Raw genomic sequence first — 24,256 nt, 5'->3', positions numbered from 1 at the left:
ATGGAATGACACTATATTCCTTGGCTCTGCATTAATCAGGAATGGAGAATTCCCCAACCTGACTGGATCCCCGAAGGAGCAAGAACCAAGATCAGTTGCAGCCAAAAAAGCAGCTACTAGAATCAAAGTTCCTTGCTCTCTTCACTACTAGGTGTATCCAAAGATACACAAAGGGAGAAGGCATCCAACACAGCCTGCCCTCTGAATTCTTCCTAATTCAGCAAGTTTGTACCTTCCTGTACAGTGAGATCATGAACAGCTCTCAAGTATTCCCCACTTGAAAAATATTCTGTCCAGCACATCTTGTTCCAGGGACAACTTGTGGGGATACAGTACACATCTGCCAGGTAAACAGCTCTTAATTTTGCACCACAAGAGAAAACCCAGTTCATACCATTAGCTTTAACACAGAACAAGTCCAACTAAACAAGCAGAAAAACAGAACATAGCTACCCGACTGTGTGTGTATATCAGAATTTTATTGGAAGCATTCATCTCTATCTGAGAAATTAATAAAAATACATTTTCACTAAACAGACCAAGCTCATGGGTATGAAGCTCTTTGAGTATGAGCTCCCCCGGCTTGGCTGGAGATATCTGTCAAAACAATTTAATGATGAGAAATTTGAAAGGGTAATTTCATGGCTAGACTGACATGGAAGAGCTATCATTTGAGTTGCTCTACCAGATATCATGGGACTAGCACATAATGTTGGGTCATATGGCATCAGCAGTAACATTTTCCAGGCTGTCTGTTAACTGAAAAGCTCTCTTCACTATGGATACTAATTTGAACACTGTAGGCAAGGACTTAGACCTTTGCTTATGTCTAGAAGAGGCCTGAAATTCCAAATGAAGTGACAGGATCAAGCTAGATAGGGGATTTAACAGCTTCCACCAACTCCAACACCTGGATGGTGGTCCATATGAAGTCTTGCCTCTGCCTGAGTTGTGCTTTTAACTAGTCAACTGTCCAAGTAGGGAAATACAAATCCCTAGTTTGCATAGAAACACCACTATGACTCAAGTGTTGTGAGTATACATGAGGAACTGAAGTCGAGCCAAAAAGGCAGTACACAATAATGGAGCTGGTGTTTTCCTATGATAAAATCCTATGATACTTCAGACCCAGCTAACTTCAGACCCATAGCAAACCTCCCTATGATAGCCAAAGTTATGGAGAAAGTTGTCAAACAACTTACAGAATTTCTTGACGAAAATAATATCCTCACCTCAAACCAATTTGGCTTTCGTAAGACTATGAATACCGAATCGTTACTAACATCTTTATCAGACACTATCATCTTCAACCTTGAAAAGGGCCAACCTTGCCTCCTCGCTCTCCTGGATCTCTCATCAGCGTTTGATACCGTAAACCACACGTACCTCCTGCAACGATTAATAGACATCGGCATTTCAGGAGCAGCTTTTAACTGGTTCAAATCGTTTTTGGAGAACAGATCATACAAGGTCAAGATAAATAACAAAGAGTCCCACACCATCGAATCCAAGAGGGGGGTACCGCAAGGATCATCCCTCTCTCCGACTCTTTTCAATATTTATCTGCTCCCACTATGTCAACTACTCACTAACCTTAAGCTAAGACATTACCTATACGCGGATGATATTCAAATCCTCATCCCTATAGAAGACTCCATACACAAAGCCATATCATACTGGAATAAATGTCTGTCTGCTATCAACAATCTACTCACCAGCCTCAACTTGGTCCTAAACAAAAACAAAACCGAAATCCTCATTATAGCACCGGAAAACTATACCCCCCCTTCACATTCTAACACTAATCAACATCCGGACACCACCGGGCACTTCATCACGCAACAAGTTAAAGACCTGGGAGTCATCATAGACAGCAGACTCAATCTCAACAAATTTGTCAACAACACAACAAAAGAATGTTTCTTTAAACTGCAAACATTAAAGAAACTTAAACCACTCCTCCTATACAGGGACTTCCGCATGGTTTTACAAGCCATCATACTCCCAAAATTAGACTACTGTAACTCTCTCCTCCTAGGCCTACCAGCATGCACCACCAAACCACTTCAGATGGTCCTGAACGCCTCAGCAAGAATTCTCTCAAATGTCAAGAAAAGAGATCATATCACCCCAATCCTCCACTACCTCCACTGGCTTCCAATTAAATACAGGATCCAATTCAAGTCTCTAGCGATGATACATAAGGCCTTATACAACATCGCGCCTCTCAACTTAACATTTCAAATTCAACTACACACATCCGTAAAACCTACCAGAAGCGCTTATCAGAACAGACTAATCACACAACCGGCGAAATCCGCTCTAAGGAAACGTGCACTGTCGACAGCGGGCCCTTCACTTTGGAACTCGCTCCCTCCAGACCTGCGTCTGGAACCATGCCACACTACATTTAAAAAGAAACTTAAGACTTGGTTATTCAAACTAGCCTTCCCCTAGAACCAAGAACAGGAAAAAAGTCTTCTCACTCCCACAATGATATTTTTCAGATCTTTTTTATTCTTCATTATTCAATTAGAGATTCACATATTCATGCTGGCTACATACAGTCTACATACATATATTCATGTGGACTTACATATCTCCATGTTATTTTTTGATTTATGAACCGCATGTCTATTAATGGTTTAATAGTATTTACTATTTGCCTACTTCTATTAATTTGTTTCAAAGTAAAAACTTGTTTACTACGTTTGTTTCAATATTAAAACTTGTTTACTTCTTTTTGCTCAATGTAAAACTTCGTTGTTTAATCCTGTTCTATGTAAACCGCAAAATGTAGCGATTGTTACTGTTCTATGTAAACCGGGGTGATATGTATATTATACAGGAACCTCCGGTATATAAATTATTTAAATAAATAAATAAATAAATAAAGCTGAGATACTTCCAGAGAGCATAGGCTATCTCCTTTGTTTATAAGGGGAATGATTGTTACCAGGGAGATTTTGAACTTTTCTTTCAAGAGAAATTTGTACAAAGTCCTGAAGTTTAAAGAGGGAAAGTATCCTCCAGTTTTCTTGGATACTAGAAAGTTGTAATAAAATCCCCACCCTCTAAATGGGGCAGGTTAAACTATTCTTGTCTGGAGTGCAGAGCACTCCTTTGCATGCCCCAGCATGAAAGTAAAGTAGATGACCCCTTGAGCGGGTGATTAGATGAGATTCTCAAAAAAATGTAATCCGTAGCCTTCCTTTATATTCAACCCAAATGGCCAACAGTTTGCATAAAACCTGTCTTCCTCCAAAGTACAAATTTTCAGCATGAAGACTTATTTCTGGCTATATTCTCTGGAGTCTGTTAAAAAGCTCTCTGCTTTTGACTAAGTTGCAGAATGGGCTTTGGAGTTTTTATGGTTGCGTGGATGAGACCACCAACTTAGTTACTGACAAACAAATGTAAAGGGGAACATGTCTCCTCATAAGACCCAACATTATAACCTGTAGGAAACCGCTTTTAAATCTTATGTCAGATTGTCTGCTTTTAGTCTTAATTAACTTTCATTTAACCAAGTCTCTTGACCTGTATGTTTTTCTTATTAGATCATAAGCTCTATTGAGCAGGGACTGTCTTTTTGTATGTTTGTACAGTGCTGTGTATGTCGCGTAGTGCTACAGAAATGTTTAGTAGTAGGCACAAAGGATTCTGAACACTTGGTGAGAGTGGGTGCAGGAGCAGCAGCCTGAAAAGGGGGTCGGATGAGACGTGACAGCTTGTAGAGTAAAGCTAATATAGTGAAGAGGATGGAGAAAGCAAATGTTGCTTACCTGATGTAACAGGTGTTCTCACAGGACAGCAGGATGTTAGTCCTCACAAATGGGTGACATCGAGGATGGAGCCCACCACGGAAAACTTCTGTCAAAGTTTAAACAGAACTTTGACTGGCCCCTACTGGGCATGCCCAGCAAGGCACTGACCCTGCAGCCAGCAGGGGTCTCCCTTCAGTCTGATTTTCAAAGCTACAGGCAGTGCCTAGAAAGTAAAAACAAAACAAACCCAACACCGCGGGGTGGCGGGCGGGTTTCGTGAGGACTAACATCCTGCTGTCCTGTGAGAACACCTGTTACATCAGGTAAGCAACATTTGCTTTCTCACAGGACAAGCTGGATGGTTGTCCTCACAAATGGGTGAGTACCGAGCTGAGGATGTCCTGACTTGCACCAAATGCACCCAACGACGTGCAACAGGCACTACAACTGGGGTGGAATTTGGTAAAGGGCATCCGCACCCTACCGGGAAGGTGGAAGGGTGTTGGTACATCATGTTGGAAAAAGGTTACGCAAGACAGATTGGCCGAAGATGGAGTCCTGTCTTCCAGCTTTGTCCAAACAATAGTGGGCTGCAAAGGTATGGAGAGAACTCCAGGTTGCAGCTTTACAGATGTCAGGAAGCGGCACCGATCGAAGGTGTGCCACTGAAGTCGCCATGGCCCTCACAGAGTGTGCTTTTACACGGTCTTGAAAAGGAATGCCAGCTTGCTGATAGCAAAAAGAAATGCAGTCCGCCAACCAGGAGGAAAGAGCCTGCTTACCCACAGGTTGTCCTAACTTGTTAGGATGGAAGGAGACAAACAATTGAGTGCTCCTCCTGTGAGCAACTGTACGGTCTAGATAAAAAGCTAGAGCCCGTTTGCAGTCTAGGGTATGCAGAGTCTGTTCCCCGGAGTTGGAGTGGGGCCTGGGAAAAAAGATAGGTAGTATGATGGATTGATTGATATGAAACTCCGAAACTACCTTAGGTAAAAATTTAGGGTGAGTGCGGAGTACCGCCCTGTCTTGCAGGAGTTTCGTGTAAGGCGGATAGGTGACTAAGGCCTGTAACTCACTAACCCTGCGAGCTGAAGTGATAGCCAACAGGAATAATACTTTCCATGTGAGATACTTCAATTCACAGGAGTGCAGAGGTTCGAAAGGTGGTTTCATTAGACGACCAAGAACCAGATTAAGGTCCCAAGATGGGGCCGGAGGACGTAAGGGTGGCTTCAGATGGAGCAAGCCTTTAAGAAAGCGTGTTACCAGGGGTTGTACTGAAATAGGGACACCCTCTATACCTTTATGGAAAGCGGCTATCGCACTGACATGCATCCTAATGGAAGAGGTTTTAAGACCCGATTCCGATAGATGCCATAAATAGTCCAAGAACTTAGAGATTGGACAGGAAAGGGGATCAAGGGACTGAGAAGTGCACCATGATGTGTACCTTTTCCATTTATATGAATAGGATCTTCTGGTGGAGGGCTTTCGTGAAGCTATCAAGACACGAGAAACCGAATCCGAAAGGTTAAAAGGCTGAAGGACTAACCTTTCAACATCCATGCCGTCAGGGACAAGGCTTGGAGGTTGGGATGGAGGAGGCATCCGCCGCTTTGAGTGAGCAGATGCGGATCCGTTCCCAGAGGGATGTGCCTGCGGATGGAGAGATCCTGAAGTATGGGAAACCACACCTGGCGTGGCCAGTGGGGTGCTATCAGGATCATGGTTCCTCCGTCCTGGCGAAGCTTCACGAGAGTCCTCGACAGAAGAGGAAGTGGAGGGAATGCATAGAGCAGACCTGTCGTCCACTTGAGGGAGAAGGCGTCCCTCGGCCGAGAGTGCTGGCTTCGAATGAGAGAGCAGTAATCGTCCACTTTGTGGTTCTGAGGGGACGCAAAGAGTTCTATGCGGGGAGAACCCCACTTGTGAAACAGAGAGGTCGCTACCAGAGGATCGAGTGACCACTCGTGTGGTTGGAAGACACGGCTCAGCTGGTCTGCCAATACATTGTCTACTCCTGGCAGGTAAGTGGCCCTGAGGTACATGGAGTGGGAGAGGGCTTCCGCCCAAATCTGCGCAGCTTCCTGACACAGAAGGAAGGAGCCTGTGCCTCTCTGCTTGTTTATGTACCACATGGCCACTTGGTTGTCCGTCTGGATTAAGATTATCTGATTGGATAGATGATCTTTGAAAGTTCTGAGCGCGTAGCGGATTGCTCGAAGTTCCAAGAAATTTATCTGGTGTTCGGCTTCCTCTGGTGACCATAACCCTTGGGTTTGGAAATCGTCCACATGGGCCCCCCAACCGATGTGGGAAGCGTCGGTGGTTAGGATTACTTGTGGATCTGGTAGGAGAAAAGGTAAGCCCTGAAGGAGGTTGACTTGAGTCGTCCACCAGGTTAAAGACAGGCGTAGCGCTTGTGAAACTGTGACTATGGAGGACAGAGGCTGAAAAGCTTGAATCCATTGGTGTCGCAGAGTCCATTGTGTTACTCTCATGGCTAGTCGGGTCATGGGAGTGACTTGAACCGAAGATGCCATGTGTCCTAGGAGAATGAGGAACTGGCGAGCCGTGGCAGTGTTCTGAGACTGGAGCTGGCGAGCCAGGGATATTAGGGTGTGGACCCTCTGAAGAGGAAGGTAAGCCTTTGCCTGCAAGGTGTCCAAGTCTGCTCCAATGAAGGATAAGGTTTGAGACGGGACTAAGCAAGATTTCTCGTAATTGACGAGAAACCCTAAGGAAAGGAGTGTTTGAATTGTCAATTTTAGGGAGGATTGAGCTATCTGTTGGGTGGAGGCCCTGATTAGCCAATCGTCCAGGTATGGGTAGACGTGGACACCTTCCTTCCTGAGGAATGCTGCTACCACTACGAGACATTTGGTAAAGACTCGTGGGGCAGAAGCTAGACCGAAAGGGAGGACACGGTATTGATAATGGTCGTGGCCAACTAGAAACCGCAGATATTTGCGATGGGATTGTGTGATCGCAATGTGGGTATAAGCGTCCTTGAGGTCGAGAGAGCACAGCCAATCCCCTCTTTGTAGCAGAGGGAGCAGCGTGCCTAGGGTTACCATTTTGAACTTCTCTTTTTGAAGGTATTTGTTGAGGGCTCGAAGGTCCAAAATGGGACGTAGTCCCCCCGATTTCTTTGGTATTAGGAAGTATCTGGAATAGAATCCCTTGCCTCGTTGAGAGGGAGGAACGGGTTCTATAGCATTTGATTGCAGAAGAAGAGATACTTCCTGTTGTAATTGAGTCAAATGGGTGGATAGACTCCACGCTTGAAGAGGCGGGGAGTCTGCCGGAAGAGTTATGAAGTTGAGGTGGTAACCCTGTGCGATAATTGTTAGCACCCACTGATCTGAGGTGATCTGCAACCATGGTTGTAGAAAATGGTACAGTCGACCTCCTACAGGGATGTCCGGAAGAGGGGTTTGGCATGTGTTCCCTACAGGGGAGTCAAAGGCCAGCCGCAGGCCCAGGAGGAGGGGCTACAGTAGGCCTTTGTTTCCTAGGCTGACGTGGCTGAGGCCTAGTAGAGGATCGAGCTGGACGAGGCCTGGCCGATGGAGGGTAATAACGGCGTGGTCGAAAGAATGACTTCTTAGAGTCTTTCTTTTGCGGTTGCTTGGAGGTCAGCTCAGGTGGGACAGATGAGAGTTGTTTCAACGTCTCATGGTGGTCTTTCAACTCCGCCACAATCTGCTGAATTTGCTCTCCAAACAAATTATCGCCTAAGCAGGGTAAATCAGCAAGACGATCCTGAACCTCTGGGCGAAGGTTGGATGATTTTAACCAAGCCCAACGTCTGGCTGAGATGGCTGTGGCTGAAACTTTTGTGGAAGCATCGAATATGTCGTAGGCAGTCCTAATCCCGTGCTTCCCTGCCTCAAATCCCTTGTGAAGAAGGGCTTGAAGCTGCGGTTGGTATTGGTCTGGTAACGTGTCAGCATAGTCTTGCATCTGCTTAAGGATGGCTCTGTTGTACTGAGTCATATAAAGTTGATATGAAGCTATGCGTGAAATCAACATAGCTCCATGATAGACTTTCCGTCCAACACTATCTAGGAACTTGTTGTCCCTGGTAGGCGGGGTAGAAGAGTGTGGCATAAGACGCTTGGCCTTCTTCTGCGCGGACTCAACCACAACAGAGCGATGATCCAGTTGAGGTTTTTGGAAACCTGGTGCTGACCGGACAAGGTAGGTGGAGTCAGCTTTTTTGTTAACTGGGGACACTGATGAAGGAGATTCCCAGTTTTTCTTGAGCAGATCCAAAAACACCTGGTGTATAGGGATGGAAGCGATGATTTTTGGAGCATCCAGAAATTGAAGGAGTTCCATCATCTGGTGTCTGTCATCAGCTTCAGATTGTAGTTGAAAAGGTACAACTTCTGACATCTCTTTCACAAAATTAATGAAAGATAGATCCTCAGGAGGAGATCTTTTTCTACTCTCTGTAGGAGATGGAGGCGAAGGCAAATCCGTGTCAGAAGATGTATCATCATCATCACCCCAGGTATCGTAGGGATCAAGTGGGGTTTGTAACCCTGATGGACCTGGCTGAGGCTCTAAAGGCATCGATGGAAACCGAGGTGGAATCGGTGCCGTAGGTGGAACCAGAAATGGCATCGATGGCTTCGGTGCTGTCGATGGAATCTGTGCCTGGCGTGGAATGGATGGAACCGAAGGATATATCGGTGGAGATATACCAGAAGGCACCGATGGAACCACCCCGGAAGGGGGAATCCGGAACGGTGTTTCTCCTGCCGATGAAAATCCAGTCGGAGACGGTGGTGTTGTCGATGGCACTGGAATCACCGATGGAAGGGCAGTCATGAGCGCCTCCATGCGGCTCAGTAGCGGTGCTAGCGCTTGTATCAACGGCTCGGTGGTCGGTTCCCTCCTCGGTGGCGAAGCCGGTGCCGGGGGCGGCACTGGAACCGGTGCCGGAGACGGTGCCGATGGAGGTTGCAATTTCTTCATCGCTTTCTCGATGGCCTCCTGGACCAGCCGGTCCAGTTCTGCCCGGAGACCAGGGGTAACCATACCCGGCTCGACGGGAGAGGGAGGCTGAGGCAGGGCCGGAGGGACCACCGTAACCGGTGGGATCACGGCCCTCGCACCCCGGGAGGGTGAGGGTTTCCTCGATGCCTGCGAACGAGACGTGGAGGGTGTCCGGTCTGTTCGCGGCTTCTTTGTCGGTGGCTCGGCTTGAGCAGAGGTCGATGGCTGTGGATCCTCGACAGGCCGAGATTTGTGCCGTCGATAGCGGTGCTTTTCCTTCCGATCCCCTCGCCCATCCGGGGAAGGGACGGGAGTCGACGGCCGAGAAGCGATCGATGGCGGACGGTCACCGGAGGGTTGACGATGATGGTACAACTTCGACGGTGCCGGTTCCGATGACGTCGATGCTATCGATGGCGTTGGGGTGGGTGCATGGAAGAGGAGCCCCATCTTCTCCATCCTGGCTTTGCGACCCTTGGGTGTCATTAAGGCACATTTGGTGCAAGTCAGGACATCATGCTCACTACCCAAACACATCACACAAACCCTGTGGGGGTCTGTGATGGACATAGTCCGGGTACAATCCGGACAACGGCGGAACCCCGTTGCCATGGCCTGAAGCCAAAATTTAGGCTGGGGATCGGTAAGTGCCAACAGGCCTCAAGGGCCAAATTCGACGGTAGTCGATGGAAAAAGGCAAAAAACTTACCGGGTTCCGTAAGATGACTAAAAATTTGTCGAAGGGAGACCCCTGAGGGGCAAATTTTCTTAGGAAATTAATTTCCAAATTCCTGTCAGGAACGTGGTTAGAGAGCTCCTTTCACCGCGTGGCAACTGCTGCGCGGAAAAAAGAAGACTGAAGGGAGACCCCTGCTGGCTGCAGGGTCAGTGCCTTGCTGGGCATGCAGAGTAGGGGCCAGTCAAAGTTCTGTTTAAACTTTGACAGAAGTTTTCCGTGGTGGGCTCCATCCTCGATGTCACCCATTTGTGAGGACAACCATCCTGCTTGTCCTGTGAGAAACAGGAAAATGGTGAACCAGCAGGCTGCCAGAAAAGAGATACTGAGAAATCAATGCAATGCTGCAAATAACCTGACAAGAGCCTTGTGCTCCTTGCAAAGAACCCTGCTGGATGTACCTTGATTCACCAAGACTGGTGGACACAAGAGAATATGCATTTTCGATCACTGCACCAGCATTTGGAATTCACAGTCTCAAGAGTTCAGATTTACAGGCTGTACTAAGACATCTTTTCAAGCTTTTACTTAAACTGTATTAGATGAGCTGCAGTATTAAATTTTTTTTTTAATGTAACATGTTTGTTTTGAGTTATGCAGTAAAAGTGTGTTTTGCTGTAAACTGCCAAGGGTCTTTGGTATTGGAAATATACAAATAAGTAGTTAAAGAGACAGCAGACAATTACTAATTTCATCAGCTTCCTTGACCTTTACTCTAAACAGATACTGGTGTGCCTTGCAGTGATGAAAGTTTTCCATAATATCCTTTCTGAGGCTAGTCTTGCAGCTATGAGGGTCTACGGGCTCCAACACCATGTATCGAAAGTCATAGGTCAAATACTCAAGTGCTACACAGCATTTCTTGCTTCATTAGATGAATAAAGTCACTCTTGATTCTCTGGAGGGAGAAATTCCATGCAAGTTAGCATCCCTATGCTCCTGAATGTCCGTGAAAAGTCGTTACTTAGGTCTATGGCAGGTCTAACTTATCCGATTAACTTAACCAGCTAAGTTAACCGGCCAAGTAACGCTGCCCCGATCCTCCCACTAGTAATTTGGTTATCATCTTAGCTGGATAAGTGACTTATCCAGCTTAAGTGGCATTTGCTGAGCATAGCCAGATATTCAGTGGCTGCCACTTAGTCGGGTAATCTATACTTATCTGGCTAAGTAATGCTAAATGCTCTTTGAATATTGGCCTTGAAGTGTTTTATCCTTTATTAGTAGACTGTGCACTTACTGAGCTCTAACTGCATGAGGTCAGCACAGCCAAGGGACTACTTGCCTATAAGTCTTGAAAATGCTTGTGGAGCTGGCTGGCAAAAACACATTGCAAAGGCTTGAGGAGAAGGAAGGGGAGGTAAGGCCTTGAAGAGAGAATAGTGCACCCACAGAGGAAGGAAATTTGAATGTGGGGCTTATGGACTAAACTTGCACACATTAAAATCTGAACTACAGATGTATTAAGAGAATGTATTTATTTGCTCTATTGAAAGCTCTTTGGCATGTATGTATAACCCTGAGAGATTTACTGCTTAATTGTTTTATGGAGTTCTTTTGTTTTAACTGTTTAACTGTTCTTTGTAAAGCCTTTGGGTGTCCACTTATGCCTTTGGCGTTTTTCTGTTACATGTAAACCGGATTGATTTGTATATTTTACAAGAACTTCGGTATATAAAAACTAAAAATAAATAAATAAATCCCTTGCAGAATGGAAGATCTGGTAGGATGCTAAGGGGAAGCAAGCATAGCATTCTGAAAAAATGTTCTATTATAAATGCCCACAAGGCCTTGCCTCTTGCTCTGAAGGCACTAAAGAGCCTTAGACTTCTTAGCCTTTGTCAGGGCAGATTCAACCACAGATTATAGCTATTGTATCAACTGAGTGAATATGGGAGCCTCCTGGACATGGTACTTAGCATCTTACTCCTTTCCAGTAGGAAGGATAGTAAGCAGGAGTTTCCTCTACATCTTTTACTTCTGTACATGCTGAATTTGGTGAACAGAACAGTTTTAAGCTCCCTAGCAGCAGTGAGTTATGTAAAAAAGCTAAAAAGATGTGCCCTGGGCTCACTTTCCATTTAAAAAGGAAAAGCCTCTGCCATTCCTTGCACATAAAGGTGAAAAGATCCTCTGAGGGGGATCTGGATAGGCAATTTAGTGTGTCAATCTTTAGAACCATAAGGCAGACCACAGGATTCAGACAGATTCCATAACTGCAAGTGGATTAGATGTATAGGGAGACATTGACCCTACAGTCATCCTGAGGGGATATTTATTTACATCTTTTTACTATACAGACGTTAAAGACAAAGATTATCACACCGGTTTACATCGAACATATGAGCAGACATTTGGTCTTGGGATCAATCAATGCAGTAGGAGAAGCTTTCCTCTCAGAAGTTATCACTGTGCTGAGGCATCAATAGCTGTGTCGAATTGCTTGGTGCTATGGCAAAGATTTCAGACTGGCTCCATTGGTACCATCATCCATGCCAATACATTCAGTTGCTGAAGGTGCCAAGAAAAACTCATGGATTCTCTTATCCAGCTCAAAGCCTGCTGAAGCCAGGGGAGGACATGGTCCTTTGAGTAATTAAAGGACCCTTGGATACCACTGCAGCTGTGTTAGTTAGCAAGAGGCTAAGGTCACTACTACTAAACATTTATATAGTGCTACTTGATGTATGCAGGGCTGTACACAAACACATGAGGCAATGCGTGCTCAATAGAATTTACAATCTAATCAAGACAAACATACAGGTCAGACAATTGTTAACCTTGACATTTCCCTCAGAATTCTTTAATACAGGGGTACGACCAAAACTGGTGACCTAACATACCCATGGCCTCTCTGCATTTAATACAAGTGTTAGAATGGGAGATTTTCAACGTGTACATATTTTTGAGAAAAAGAAAACTGTATAAAACTGCTTGGCAAGAACACCGCTATCACCATCTCAGAGTATGCTGCCAATGCTCACTGCCGTCTCTCCTTGGGCCTAAAGTTGAAGTCGAGGTATCCCTTTTATGCATGAGTAAAAAAACAAAACAACTCCTTGATAATGAATGGCTAGCAGTCAATGTGGCTGTTAGATCTTTAGATAATGATTCCTTCAATAGTAGATGAATGTATTTCAGTCTTTGGAGTTTAACCAAAGATGTTGAGTAATATCAGTCTTTGGTGCTCAATATCCCTAGATGACATCATGCCTAAAGCCTAGCCAGCATGTACAACAATCAATGTGATGGTCAGTTACAGACTTCTTCTAATTGCAAGTCAGGCATCACGTGAAACAAAAGGCTCTTCTCTGCCACTAAGAGGGCAAAAAGATATAGCTGAACTAGAAAATGTACAGAGAAGGGTGATCAAAATGATAAAGGGAATGGAATGTTTCCTCTGTGAGGAAAGGCTAAAGAAGTTAGGGATGTTCAGTTTGAAGAAACAGTTGAGAGAGAATATGATAAAGGTCTAAAATAATGTGTGGAATAGAACAGGTAATGTGAATTAGTTATTTACTCTTTCAAATATAAAGACTAGGGGAATTTCCATGAAGTTGATAGGTAGCAATTTAAGACAAATCAGAAACTTTTTCACTCAATGCACAATTAAGCTTTGGAATTCATTAACCGGGGATGTGGTAAAGGCAGATAGTGTAGTTGGGTTAAAAAAAAACCAACCCATAAATTGATATTAACCAGGTAGACTTGGGAAAACCACTACTTATTTAACACTTTTTTTTTTTTTTTAATCTTATCTCTGGGAATTAGCAGCATGGGCTCTATCTATTGTTTGGGATCTTGTCAGGTACTTGTGACATGGATTGGCTGCTGGAAAGAGAATATTGGGCTTTATGGATCCTCAGTCAAAGCCAGTATGGCAATTCTTATGCTCTAAAATCAAAAGGACGAAATTGTGACGAAAAGGCGGAGCAGACCAAGGTTGAATAAGCCTCACTGAGATGGGGTAGGAATACTGGAGCCAGTACCTGTTGGAAAACAAAAAATTAAGTATGAAAAGACAACTATTAAGAGGAGCTGTGGGGCCCTGCACAGTGGCAGGACAAAGTTCCACATTTGTCAAAAAAAAAAAAAAAAAAAAAAGCTTTCTAGGCTTTTCTACAATATTCCAAGAAATGCTCCATGTCTATGCTAGATGACACCAGCCACTTGTGTGGCAGATTCACCCTACTCATTTACAAAAGAAACAGGAATTACTTATGAAAAAAGCCTCTAAATATTTTATTACAGCCTACAACTGAAAAAGCTATCAGTCTGAGTGATGACTGGTCAAATGACTAACAAGCAGAAGAGAAATTTTTTATATCATTGCTATTTCAACATATGACATTATTTAAAAAGGTAATTTATGCACCAGAAAACTCAAAAGACTACTTATTGAATAACCAAAACCTTGTTCTTCTGCATGTGCATAGTTTTAAACTCTTCAAATCTCTCCAATTTTTTAAATTAAACTTACTAGACTGAACAACAGCTTGAGTTTGTGCAGAAGTGCCTGATGCTATGTTAGTCAGCGCCCAAGCGGCCTCAAACTGTAACGAAGGGCTGTGAAAATTAAAAGAAAGTGCATGAAATTGAGTCAATGCTTTGTTTCTTAAAGCAACACTATTAGGTACTACAAAATATTAACTTGCCTGGTCCAGGCCAGCCCAGCGGCAAGTGCTATGCACCAACATAAGGAAGAAGCAAGTTTGCTTATTGTAAACAGGGTTCTTTGTAGACAGCAGGATGAATTAGCGAGGATATGTGGGTGCCATTATCCAACAGCACCAAAAATGGACCACTCTCTTCTAACTCAGAGCTTTTGCTCTGTGCATGTGCTGCCTCTTGAGCACTTCCATTGATCAAAGAGCTTAATTTTAGCTAGTCGATTCTCCAGGGAGGTGAGCTGGTAATAAGTTTGTTAATTCATCCTACTGTCTACTTTCTCTGAAAACAAGCAGGGGCTGAATTAATGATGAAACATGGGGAATCTTAAGTTGAGCACTGCAGTGGAACACTTACTGAAAAGCAATCCAGACTCTTCCCCACACACAGAGCAGACTACTAGGTGAACAGGCTTTGCAAAACTGCTTGCCCAAAGTTAGTGTCACATCTTCTAACATAACATAGTAACATAGAAATCACAGCAGAAAAAAGACCAAATGATCCATCCAGTCTGCCCAGAAAGTTTTTTTTATGGTAGTTATTTGCTGCTCCGTGCTGGTTACCCACAAGACTTATGTTAAGGGGAGTAATATTTACAATCAAAATCAAGCAACTGTCAAACCCATACTAAAAGTACTGCTGCAACATTTTTACAGGGTGAACAACCTTCTTGATCAGACAATGCTGCTTGAATGTGCTTTGCTTTTGGACTTGGCCATAGAAACAGTCTTGTGCTTTTCCCCAAATGCCTGTGTATAAATACTCCAGACCATAAAAGTTGGGGCCCAGCACTGGCTATTGTCTGAATCCAATTTCCCTTTGATCGGATGTCCAGACAGTAATGGGACAAAGGTGTGAACTGAACCAAGTTGCAGCTTTGCAGATATCTTCCATGGACATGGCTCTTAGGTGAGTCACTGAGGTAGCCATGACTCACTTAATGAGCCTTGATGGTCTAATCTGGAGACCAGCCAGAGAAAAGCAATATGCAATAGGACAATAGCAATGGCCAATGTGCACTTGGCCACTACTATTCCCAGTCTTTTGGATAGTGAAACAAAAAAATTGGAAAGCTTGACTATGTGATAGAGTTCTTTTCATATAAGTCAAGGCTCTTCTGTAGTTCAACAAATGTAAGATCTTTTTCCCCTCATGTGCATGAAGTCTTAGCAAGAATGTGAACACCATGATGGCTTGATTCAGATGAAACTACTTTTAGCAGTAATATGGGGCACATGCAAAAGTACCAGTCTATTGTACAAAATTGCATATATGGTGAGAAATGGAGCAATGCCAGACGCTCGCGGATTCTTCCAGCAGACAAAAATCACAACTAGAAACACTACTTTCTAGGTGAGTAACTTTTATGGAAACTGAAGAACTGTTCATAAAGCAGTTTTATAAGTTGTACAAATACAAGATGAAGATCCGATAACACTAGTGGTTTGGCGACCGAGGTTCTCGTGTCACAAGCCTTTCATGAACTTCAGCACTAAGAGATGTATGGTTTGCCATCCACTTTGAACTATGGTACAGAGATGCACTCTGAAGGATGACATACTGAGACCTGAGGAGGAGAGGGAGAATAAGTATTTTAATGCAACTCCTTTGGCTCGCAGGCAAACAGACAAGGAGTTTGCTTAACATAAGATGAACTCTCATTTAAAACTAAGTTCTTCTAGTTGAAGGCATCCTGGTGAAGAATGCAATATTCTTAACTTCCTCAATTAATGACAGTATTGAGATTAATAAGCGCTCAACATCCATGCCATCAAGTAGAGAGAGGGTTTGGATAACAGACCCTCCGAGTTAGCAATGTGATCAGATCCCAGCAGATTGGAGGGCTTACTGACAACTGAATTAGGTACTAGAATCATACTTGTCTGGGCCATGCTGGAGCAATGAGAATCAGATGTCCCTGGTCCTTGCGTGCTTTCTGCACTGTTCTCACCAATGGATGTGGTGGAAAAGCAAACAGATCTGTATTCCATCTGATTAGAAAAGCATACAGAACAGATCTGACCTTGCTATGAAGAATGGAGCAACATTTTTCTATTTTCCTGCTGTCCGCTGATGTGAACAAAAATCGATGGGCAACCGCAAATACAGCAAGTGTTGCTTACCTGTAACAGGTGTTCTCACAGGACAGCAGGATGTTAGTCCTCACATATGGGTGACATCATCAGGATGGAGCCCAATCACGGAAAACTTCTGTCAAAGTTTCCAGAACTTTGACTGGCCCCTAATGGGCATGCCCAGCATGGCACTAACCCTGCAGCCAGCAGGGGTCCCCCTTCAGTCTTATTTGATAGCTACAGGCAGTGCCGAAAAATAAAACAAAACGTTACGAACCCAACACTGCGGGGCGGCGGGCAGGTTTCGTGAGGACTAACATCCTGCTGTCCTGTGAGAACACCTGTTACAGGTAAGCAACACTTGCTTTCTCACAGGACAAGCAGGATGGTAGTCCTCACATATGGGTGAGTACCAAGCTGAGGATGTCCTAATGTGCACCAAATGTACCCAACGGTGTACAACAGGCACAACAACTGGGGTGGAATTTGGTAGAGGGCATCCTGAACCCCACCGGGCAGACAGAAGGGTGTTGGTATGTCAAGTTGGAAATAGGTTACGCAGGACAGATTGGCCGAAGATGGAATCCTGTCTTCTGGCTTTGTCCAAGCAATAGTGGGCTGCAAAAGTGTGGAGCGAACTCCAGGTGGCAGCCCTGCAAATGTCAGGAAGCGGCACCGATCGTAGGTGTGCTACTGAAGTCGTCATGGCCCTCACAGTGTGCGCTTTAACACGGTCTTGGAAAGGAATGCCTGCTTGCTGATAGCAAAAAGATATGCAGTCTGCCAACCAGGAGAGAGTCTGCTTACCCACAGGTTGCCCTAATTTGTTAGGATAGAAAGAGACGAATAACTGTGGGCAACTGTACGGTCTAGGTAGAACGCTAGAGCCTGTTTACAGTCAAGGGTATGCAGAACCTGTTCCCCTGGGTTGGAGTGGGGCCTGGGAAAGAAGATAGGTAGTATGATGGATTGATTATTGTGAAACTCTGAAACTACCTTAGGCAAAAACATAGGGTGAGTGCGGAGTACCGCCCAGTCCTGCAGGAGTTTAGTGTAACGCAGATAGGTAACTAGGGCCTGTAACTCACTAAACCTGCTAGCTGAAGTGATAGCCAAAAGGAAAATCACTTTCCATGTGAGATATTTTAGGTCACAGGAGTGAAGAGGTTCGAACGGTGGTTTCATGAGCTGCCTGAGAACCAGATTAAGGTCCCAAGAAGGGGCCAGAGGACGTAAAGGTGGCTTGATATGGAGCAAGCCTTTAAGAAAACGTGTTACGAGGGGTTGTACCGATATAGGGACATCCCCGACACCTTTATGGAAGGCGGCTACCGCACTGACATGCATTCTGATGGAAGAGGGCTTTAGACCTGATTCAGACAAGTGCCAGAGATAATCCAAAAACCTTGGGATTGTAAAGCAGGGACACAAGAACACTTAAGACTCAGTAAAAAGTATAATGTATTTTTATTAGTCAATATAAGTGTTCTCGGGGGATGCTGGGTACTGGGTGCCCTTAGTCTTACAAACTGACCAGCATCTCCCTGGATACAGGAAGTGACCCTTGTTTTATAGATAACATCTAAATACAGGAAAAGGATAGATGGTTCTAGAGATTTGCATGACTGCCCAAAGGACCATTTACATAAATTGTAATGTCAACTGCATAATAAAATCATCGCTAACTACCCTGATTGGCTTCCCAGGATGTGTAGTCCATTTCCCATGGCTTTCTTTGCTCTGTTAAACTCTTCACTGGTCAAGACAATCAACACGTCTGTAGCTGTGTGGATTACAAACTCCTGAGAATAGTGCCTGAAGTTCCCCTGTGGTTTCTTCTTTGTGACTCTATGAATAGACATCACCTGTCTGGTGCAAGCTTGCCTGCTTCTACAGATATCCAGGGACATTCTGTAAGTCATGCTCAGAAAGTCACTCAAGAGTCCATTCAGCCCAGGCAGGCCAAAGACACGCAGAGGCTTCTGGGGATTTCCTTCTCCATGTTGGTTTTCTGTTCAGGCATACTTCTCAGGATTGGACAGGAAAAGGGATCAAGGGATTGCGAAGAACACCATGATGTATACCTTTTCCATTTATAGGAGTAAGACTTTCTTGTGGAAGGCTTCCGTGAAGCAATCAGGACACGAGAAACTGAATCTGAAAGGTTAAGTGGTTGAAGGATTAACCTTTCCACATCCATGCCATCAGGGACAAGGCCTGAAGATTGGGATGGCGTAGACATCAGTCGTTCTGAGTGATCAGAAGCGGGTGCGTTCCCAAGGGAATGTGCCTGCGGATGGAGAGATCCTGGAGAATGGGAAACCACACTTGGCATTGCCAGTGAGGTGCTATCAGGATCATGGTTCCCTTGTCCTGACGGAGCTTCACAAGAGTCTTCGAGAGAAGAGGAAGTGGAGGGAATGCATAAAGCAGACCGGTTGCCCACGAGAGGGAGAATGCATCTCTGGGCTGAGAGCACTCGCTCCGAATGAGGGAGCAGTAGTTGTCCACTTTGTGGTTCTGAGGGGACGCAAAGAGGTCTATTTGGGGATGACCCCATTGCTGGAAGAGAGAGTTCGCTACCGAGGGATTGAGAGACCACTCGTGCGGTTGGAAGATACGACTCAGTTTGTCTGCTAAGACATTGTGCACTCCCGGCAAATAGGTGGCCCTGAGGTACATCGAGTGGGAGAGCACTTCTGCCCAAATCTGTGCAGCTTCCTGACACAGAAGGAAGGAGCCTGTGCCTCTCTGCTTGTTGATGTACCACATGGCCACCTGATTGTCCGTCTGAATCAGAATGACGTGATTTGATAGGCAATCCTGAAAAGCTCAGAGCATATCGCATTGCTCGAAGCTCCAGGAAATTTATCTGGTGTTTGGCTTCCTCTGGAGACCAAAATCCTTGTGACTGTAGATCGTTCACATGAGCTCCTCATTCGAGGTTGGAAGCAGTGGTGAGAATGAGTTGAGGATCTGGTAGGTGAAAAGGTAGTCCCTGGAGGAGATTGTTCTGATCTTTCCACCAGGCGAGAGACATAGTGTGTCGGTGATGCGGACTATGGTTGACAGAGGCTGAGTCGCTTGAATCCATTGTGATCTCAGAGTCCAATGCATGACTCTCATGGCCAGGCGGGCCATTGGTGTGAGATGGACTGAGGACGCCATGTGTCCGAGAAGGACAAGGAATTGCCGAGCTGCTGCTATACTGAGACTGCAACTGGTGAGAGAGGGACACGAGAGTTTGCACTCATTGTTGAGGTAGAAAGGCTTTTGCCTGTAAGGTGTCCAAGTCTGCCCAATAATGACAATGTTTGAGATGGGACCAAATAGGATTTCTCGTAATTGATGATAAATCCCAGAGAAATTAGAGTGTGTAGGGTCAAATCCAGGGACGATAGAGCGGCTTGCTGGGTTGGGGCCCTGATTAACCAGTCGTCTAGATAGGGGTAGACGTGAACACCTTCTTTCCTGAGAAAGGCTGCGACAACTACGAGATATTTGGTAAAGACTCGTGGTGCCGATGCTAGACCGAATGGAAGCACCCGGTATTGATAGTGCCTTGGGCCTACTAAAAGACCTGAGGTACTTGCGATGAGCTGGAGCTATCGTAATGTGGGTGTATGCGTCCTGGAGGTCCAGAGAGCTGAGCCAGTCTCCTCTTTGTAGAAGAGGTAGAAGCGAGCCCAAGGTTACCATCTTGAACTTTTCCAGGTGAAGGTACTTGTTGAGGGCACGTAGGTCCAGAATTGGACGAAGCCCCCCGGATTTTTTGGGGATCAAAAAGTACCGGGAATAGAACCCTAGGCCTTTTTGCGAAAGAGGAACGGGTTCTACTGCCCTTAACTGGAGAAGGGAAACCTCCTGCTCCAGAAGGACAGAGTGGTCGGTTACTCTCCACACTTGTAGAGGTGATGATTCCGGTGGAAGAGCAAGAAAGTTCAGGTGGTAACCCTGAGCAATGATTGTTAGCACCCACTGGTCGGTAGTGATTGATTGCCACCTGCCGTGAAAGTGGCACAATCGACCTCCCACTGGTATGCCTGGCAGAGGAATCAGGCTGCTGCTCTCCAAGGGAAAGTCAAAAACCTAAAGCAGGCCCCGGCTGGGGAGCTGCTTGTGACTTTTGCTTCTGGGGCTGGCGAGGCTGAGATTTTTGATAAGGCCTCGTAACTCGGGACCTTGTTGGTGGAGGACAGTATTTCCTTGGGCGGAAGAATGACTTCTTAAGAGTCCTTCTTGAAGGGTTGTCTAGAAGGGAAGTCAGAAGGTATCGATGAGAGCTATTTGAGGGTCTCATGATGGTCCTTTAATTCAGCCACTATTTGCTGAATCTGTTCACCGAACAGATTATCTCCTATACAGGGCAGGTCAGAGAGTCTGTCTTGTACTTCTGGGCGAAGGTCAGAAGACTTGAGCCAGGCCCAGCGTCTTGCCGAAATGGCAGTTGCAGACACTCTAGTGGAGGTGTCGAAAATATCATAAGCTGTTTTTATCTCATGCTTTCCTGCCTCAAACCCCTTGTTGACAAGGATTTGAAGATGTTCTTGGAATTGGTCAGGCAGGGTTTCAGAGAAGTCCTGTATTTGCTTGAAAATGACCCTGTTGTATTGGGTCATGTACAGCTGGTAAGAAGCAATTCTGGAGATGAGCATGGCCCCTTGGAACACTCGACCAATATTGTCTAGGAACTTGTGTTCCTTGACAGGAGGGGTAGAGGAGTGAGGTTTCGTCCTTTTTGCTTTCTTTTGAGCTGATTCTACCACAACTGAGTGGTGGTCGAGCTGAGATTTTTTGAAAGCCAGGGGCTGACTATACTAGATAGGTAGTGTCAGCCTGTGTACTGGGGCAATGGATCCAGGGTTTTCCCAGTTCTTTTTGAGGTCAAAAAGAATTTGATGAATGGGAATAGAAGTGATAACTTTAGGGGCATCCAGGAACTGGAGAAGCTCCATCATCTGGTGCCTATCATATTGCTCCATCTGAAGCTGAAAAGGGACCAATTCAGAAATTTCCTTCACAAAATTAATGAAAAAGGTCCTCTGGAGGAGAACGCTTTCTACTTTCAGTAGGAGAGGGAGGTGAAGGTAAGTCATCAGTGTCTGAGGAAGTATCATCACCTCAGGTGTCGTAAGGATCAGCAGGCTGACCTGTAGGATGAGAAGGGGGTTGGATACCTGAAGGGCCCGGCTGAGGCTCCGAGAAAATCGAAGGAATCGGCAGGGGCACCGTGGATGCCCTGGGAGGTATCTGTGCCAGCATCGAAGGCATCGATGGTGCCGATGTGCGTATCGCCCCTGATAAATGAATTCGGTGGCGAGGGACGACATGGCATCGATGGCTGAGGCAATACCCCCGAAGGAGGAATGCGGAACGGTGTTTCTCCTCCCGATGAAGCTGTCATCGGGGAGCGCACCGGAGCAATCGGAGACCTGGGAATCACCGGTGGAAGGGCAGTCATGAGCGCCTCCATCCAGGAGAGCAGTGGTGCCAGCGCTGCTGGAATCGGGTCGGTGACCGGTTCCACTCTGTGCCGGTGTCGGAGGGACCTGGAGTCGTTGCATCGCCTTGTCGATGGCCTCCTGGACCAGCCGGTCCAGTTCTTCCCGGAGACCTGGGGCAATCAGCCCCGGCTCCGTGACCGAAGAGGGAGGCTGAGGCACAGTCGGAGGGACCACCTTTACAGGCGGAATCGCGACTCCCAAACCCCGATCGGGTGAGGGTGGCCTCGATGTCCCGGTCACAGGAGTGGTCGGTGCCGTTCCTGGATGGGGCTTCTTCAATGGTGGCTCGGACAGTGGAGAGGTCGATTTCGCTCCCTCGACGGTCCGAGACTTACGAAGCCAATGGCGATGTTTCTCCCTACGATCCCCTTGATCTTGAGGGTTAGAAACAGGAGTCGATGGCCGTGAAGACGTCGATGGCGGGCGGTCACCGGACTGTTGTCGATGCTGGTGCGACTTAGACGGTGCCGGTTCCGATGACGTCTATGCGATGGACGGCGTCGGGGTGTGAGCACGGTAAAGGAGTCCCATCTTCTCCATTCTGGCTTTGCGACCTTTTGGTGTCATGAGGGCACATTTGGTGCAAGTCAGGACATCATGCTCACGGCCTAAACACATTACACAGACTCTATGAGGGTCTGTGATAGACATGGTGCGAGTACAGTCTGGGCACCGACGAAACCCCGACGCCATGGCCATAGAAAAATCGAGCTGCAGTACGGTCGACGGCCAGTAGGCCGCGAGGGCCAAACTAGACTGTAATAGATAAAAAACGGTGAAAAACTTACCGGAGTACCAAGGCCTAAGAAAAGTTAGAGGAGGGACCCCTGTGGGGCAATTTAATTTTAATTAACTCCGTGAGGAAAATTCCTGTCAGGAATCTCTTCAGAGCTCCTAAACCGCGAGGCTACTTCTGTGCGGAAAAAAGAAGACTGAAGGGGGACCCCTGCTGGGCATGCCCAGTAGGGGCCAAAGTTCTGGAAACTTTGACAGAAGTTTTCCGTGATTGGGCTCCATCCTGATGATGTCACCCATATGTGAGGACAACCATCCTGCTTGTCCTGTGAGAACAAACAATCTGCTGCCACTGTTAATCTAGAAACCATGGGGACAAAATATTGATGAGGTGATCCACCAACATGCTGGAGATCCTGGAAAGGTATGTTGCTTGTAGAAAGCTTTCTAGCTGCAAGTCCATTCTCAAATTCTTAGCAATTCCTTTGCCCTAGTTTCCATATGACATTGCTACTTGGTTGTCAATTTGGATCAGGATTCTCTTTCCCTGAAGGAGATGCGAGGAGGGAAAAAAAATCCCAAACTCAATGCATGTCTGATTACTCGTAGCTCCAGATTATTGATCTGTAACAGACATTTTGTTGATGACCAAACTCTTTAGGTTCACAAAGAATCCATGTGTGCACCCCACCCTCTTATGGATGCATTTGTTACGCCTGGGGAAATTCTGCACATAAGTTTAAAATTCTGCATGCATTAGTTTGAGTAATTAATTCAACATGTAATACAGAAGCTATTACTTAAAAGATGAAGCTTAATATTTTAAGCAGAATTTCCCTAGAAGTACACTGTGTCCCTACTTCCCTAGCCAGACTCCTTTCACTCCAACTCCTCAATCCTCCATTGTGTCTCCTCTCACTCTCTAGGCTCAACCCATTCGACTATCTTTGCCCTCCAGGAGTTTGACCCTCTCATACAGGCCCTCAACTCAGGCTTCCTCTATCCCTCTCACACTCTGCGCCACACACAGGCTCCCTCTTGCATACACACCCTCTTTCTCTTACACCCCCCCTTTCACAGGCTCCTTCTCTTGTGCACACACACATTCTTACACAGGCTCCTTCTCAGTCACCACCCCCCCCCCCCCCGACACACACACATACAGGCTCCCTCGCTCTCCTGTGTATACAGACTCCCTTCTCTCTCACACATACACATAGAAGCACTCACATGCATGGGCTCCCTGGCTCTCTTGTACACATAGGCTCACTCACACATACAGAAGCATGCTCACTTGTACTCTTCCCCTCTCTCCCCCCACCCATAGGCTCAGACTTTTAGCTGCCATTCTGGCCAATCTCTTTTCAGCTGAGATGGACTCTGCCCATGGCCTGAAGGGCCTCTCTCCAAGATGTGGAGCTTTGATGTGTCTGATGCTGAATTCAGCGATAGAGCAAACAGCTGCATTGGCTGCATCAAGACTCAATACAGTAACAGGGACATGGAGCCAGAGGCAGAGTGCATTACTAGAACATAGGTTTGGAACACTGATGGCATTGTTTGCATTGATAGGACTGATCCTGACCTCCATTTTGGCAGTGCTGACTCTACCACTGGCTCCAACGCATGGCACTTTTGTCTTATGCATCAAGCTTTGCAGGGCCTTCGACTGGTTCATGCACCTTTGTGATGCTTTCGCACCTTACTTGACCCCAGAGCTGGAAACTAGCACCATAGAAGGAAGTGCTTTGCTAGAGTAGCTCC

At 46.0% G+C, this 24,256-nt stretch overlaps 1 protein-coding gene across 3 annotated transcripts in view; it reads right to left on the bottom strand.

Annotated features, from left to right (window-relative positions):
* Positions 1–24,256, bottom strand: part of KPNA3 (karyopherin subunit alpha 3) — a 276,618-nt gene that overhangs the window by 174,728 nt on the left and 77,634 nt on the right. For all 3 annotated transcript variants that reach the window (XM_029602832.1, XM_029602829.1, XM_029602833.1), the window contains one exon: positions 13,991–14,076. In XM_029602832.1, the coding sequence (XP_029458692.1) occupies positions 13,991–14,076 (86 nt within the window). The remainder of the gene's footprint in view (positions 1–13,990; positions 14,077–24,256) is intronic.

Source organism: Rhinatrema bivittatum, chromosome 5 (assembly GCF_901001135.1).
Source record: "Rhinatrema bivittatum chromosome 5, aRhiBiv1.1, whole genome shotgun sequence".
Taxonomy (NCBI): domain Eukaryota; kingdom Metazoa; phylum Chordata; class Amphibia; order Gymnophiona; family Rhinatrematidae; genus Rhinatrema; species Rhinatrema bivittatum.
This window is presented reverse-complemented; position numbering and strand designations above follow the sequence as displayed.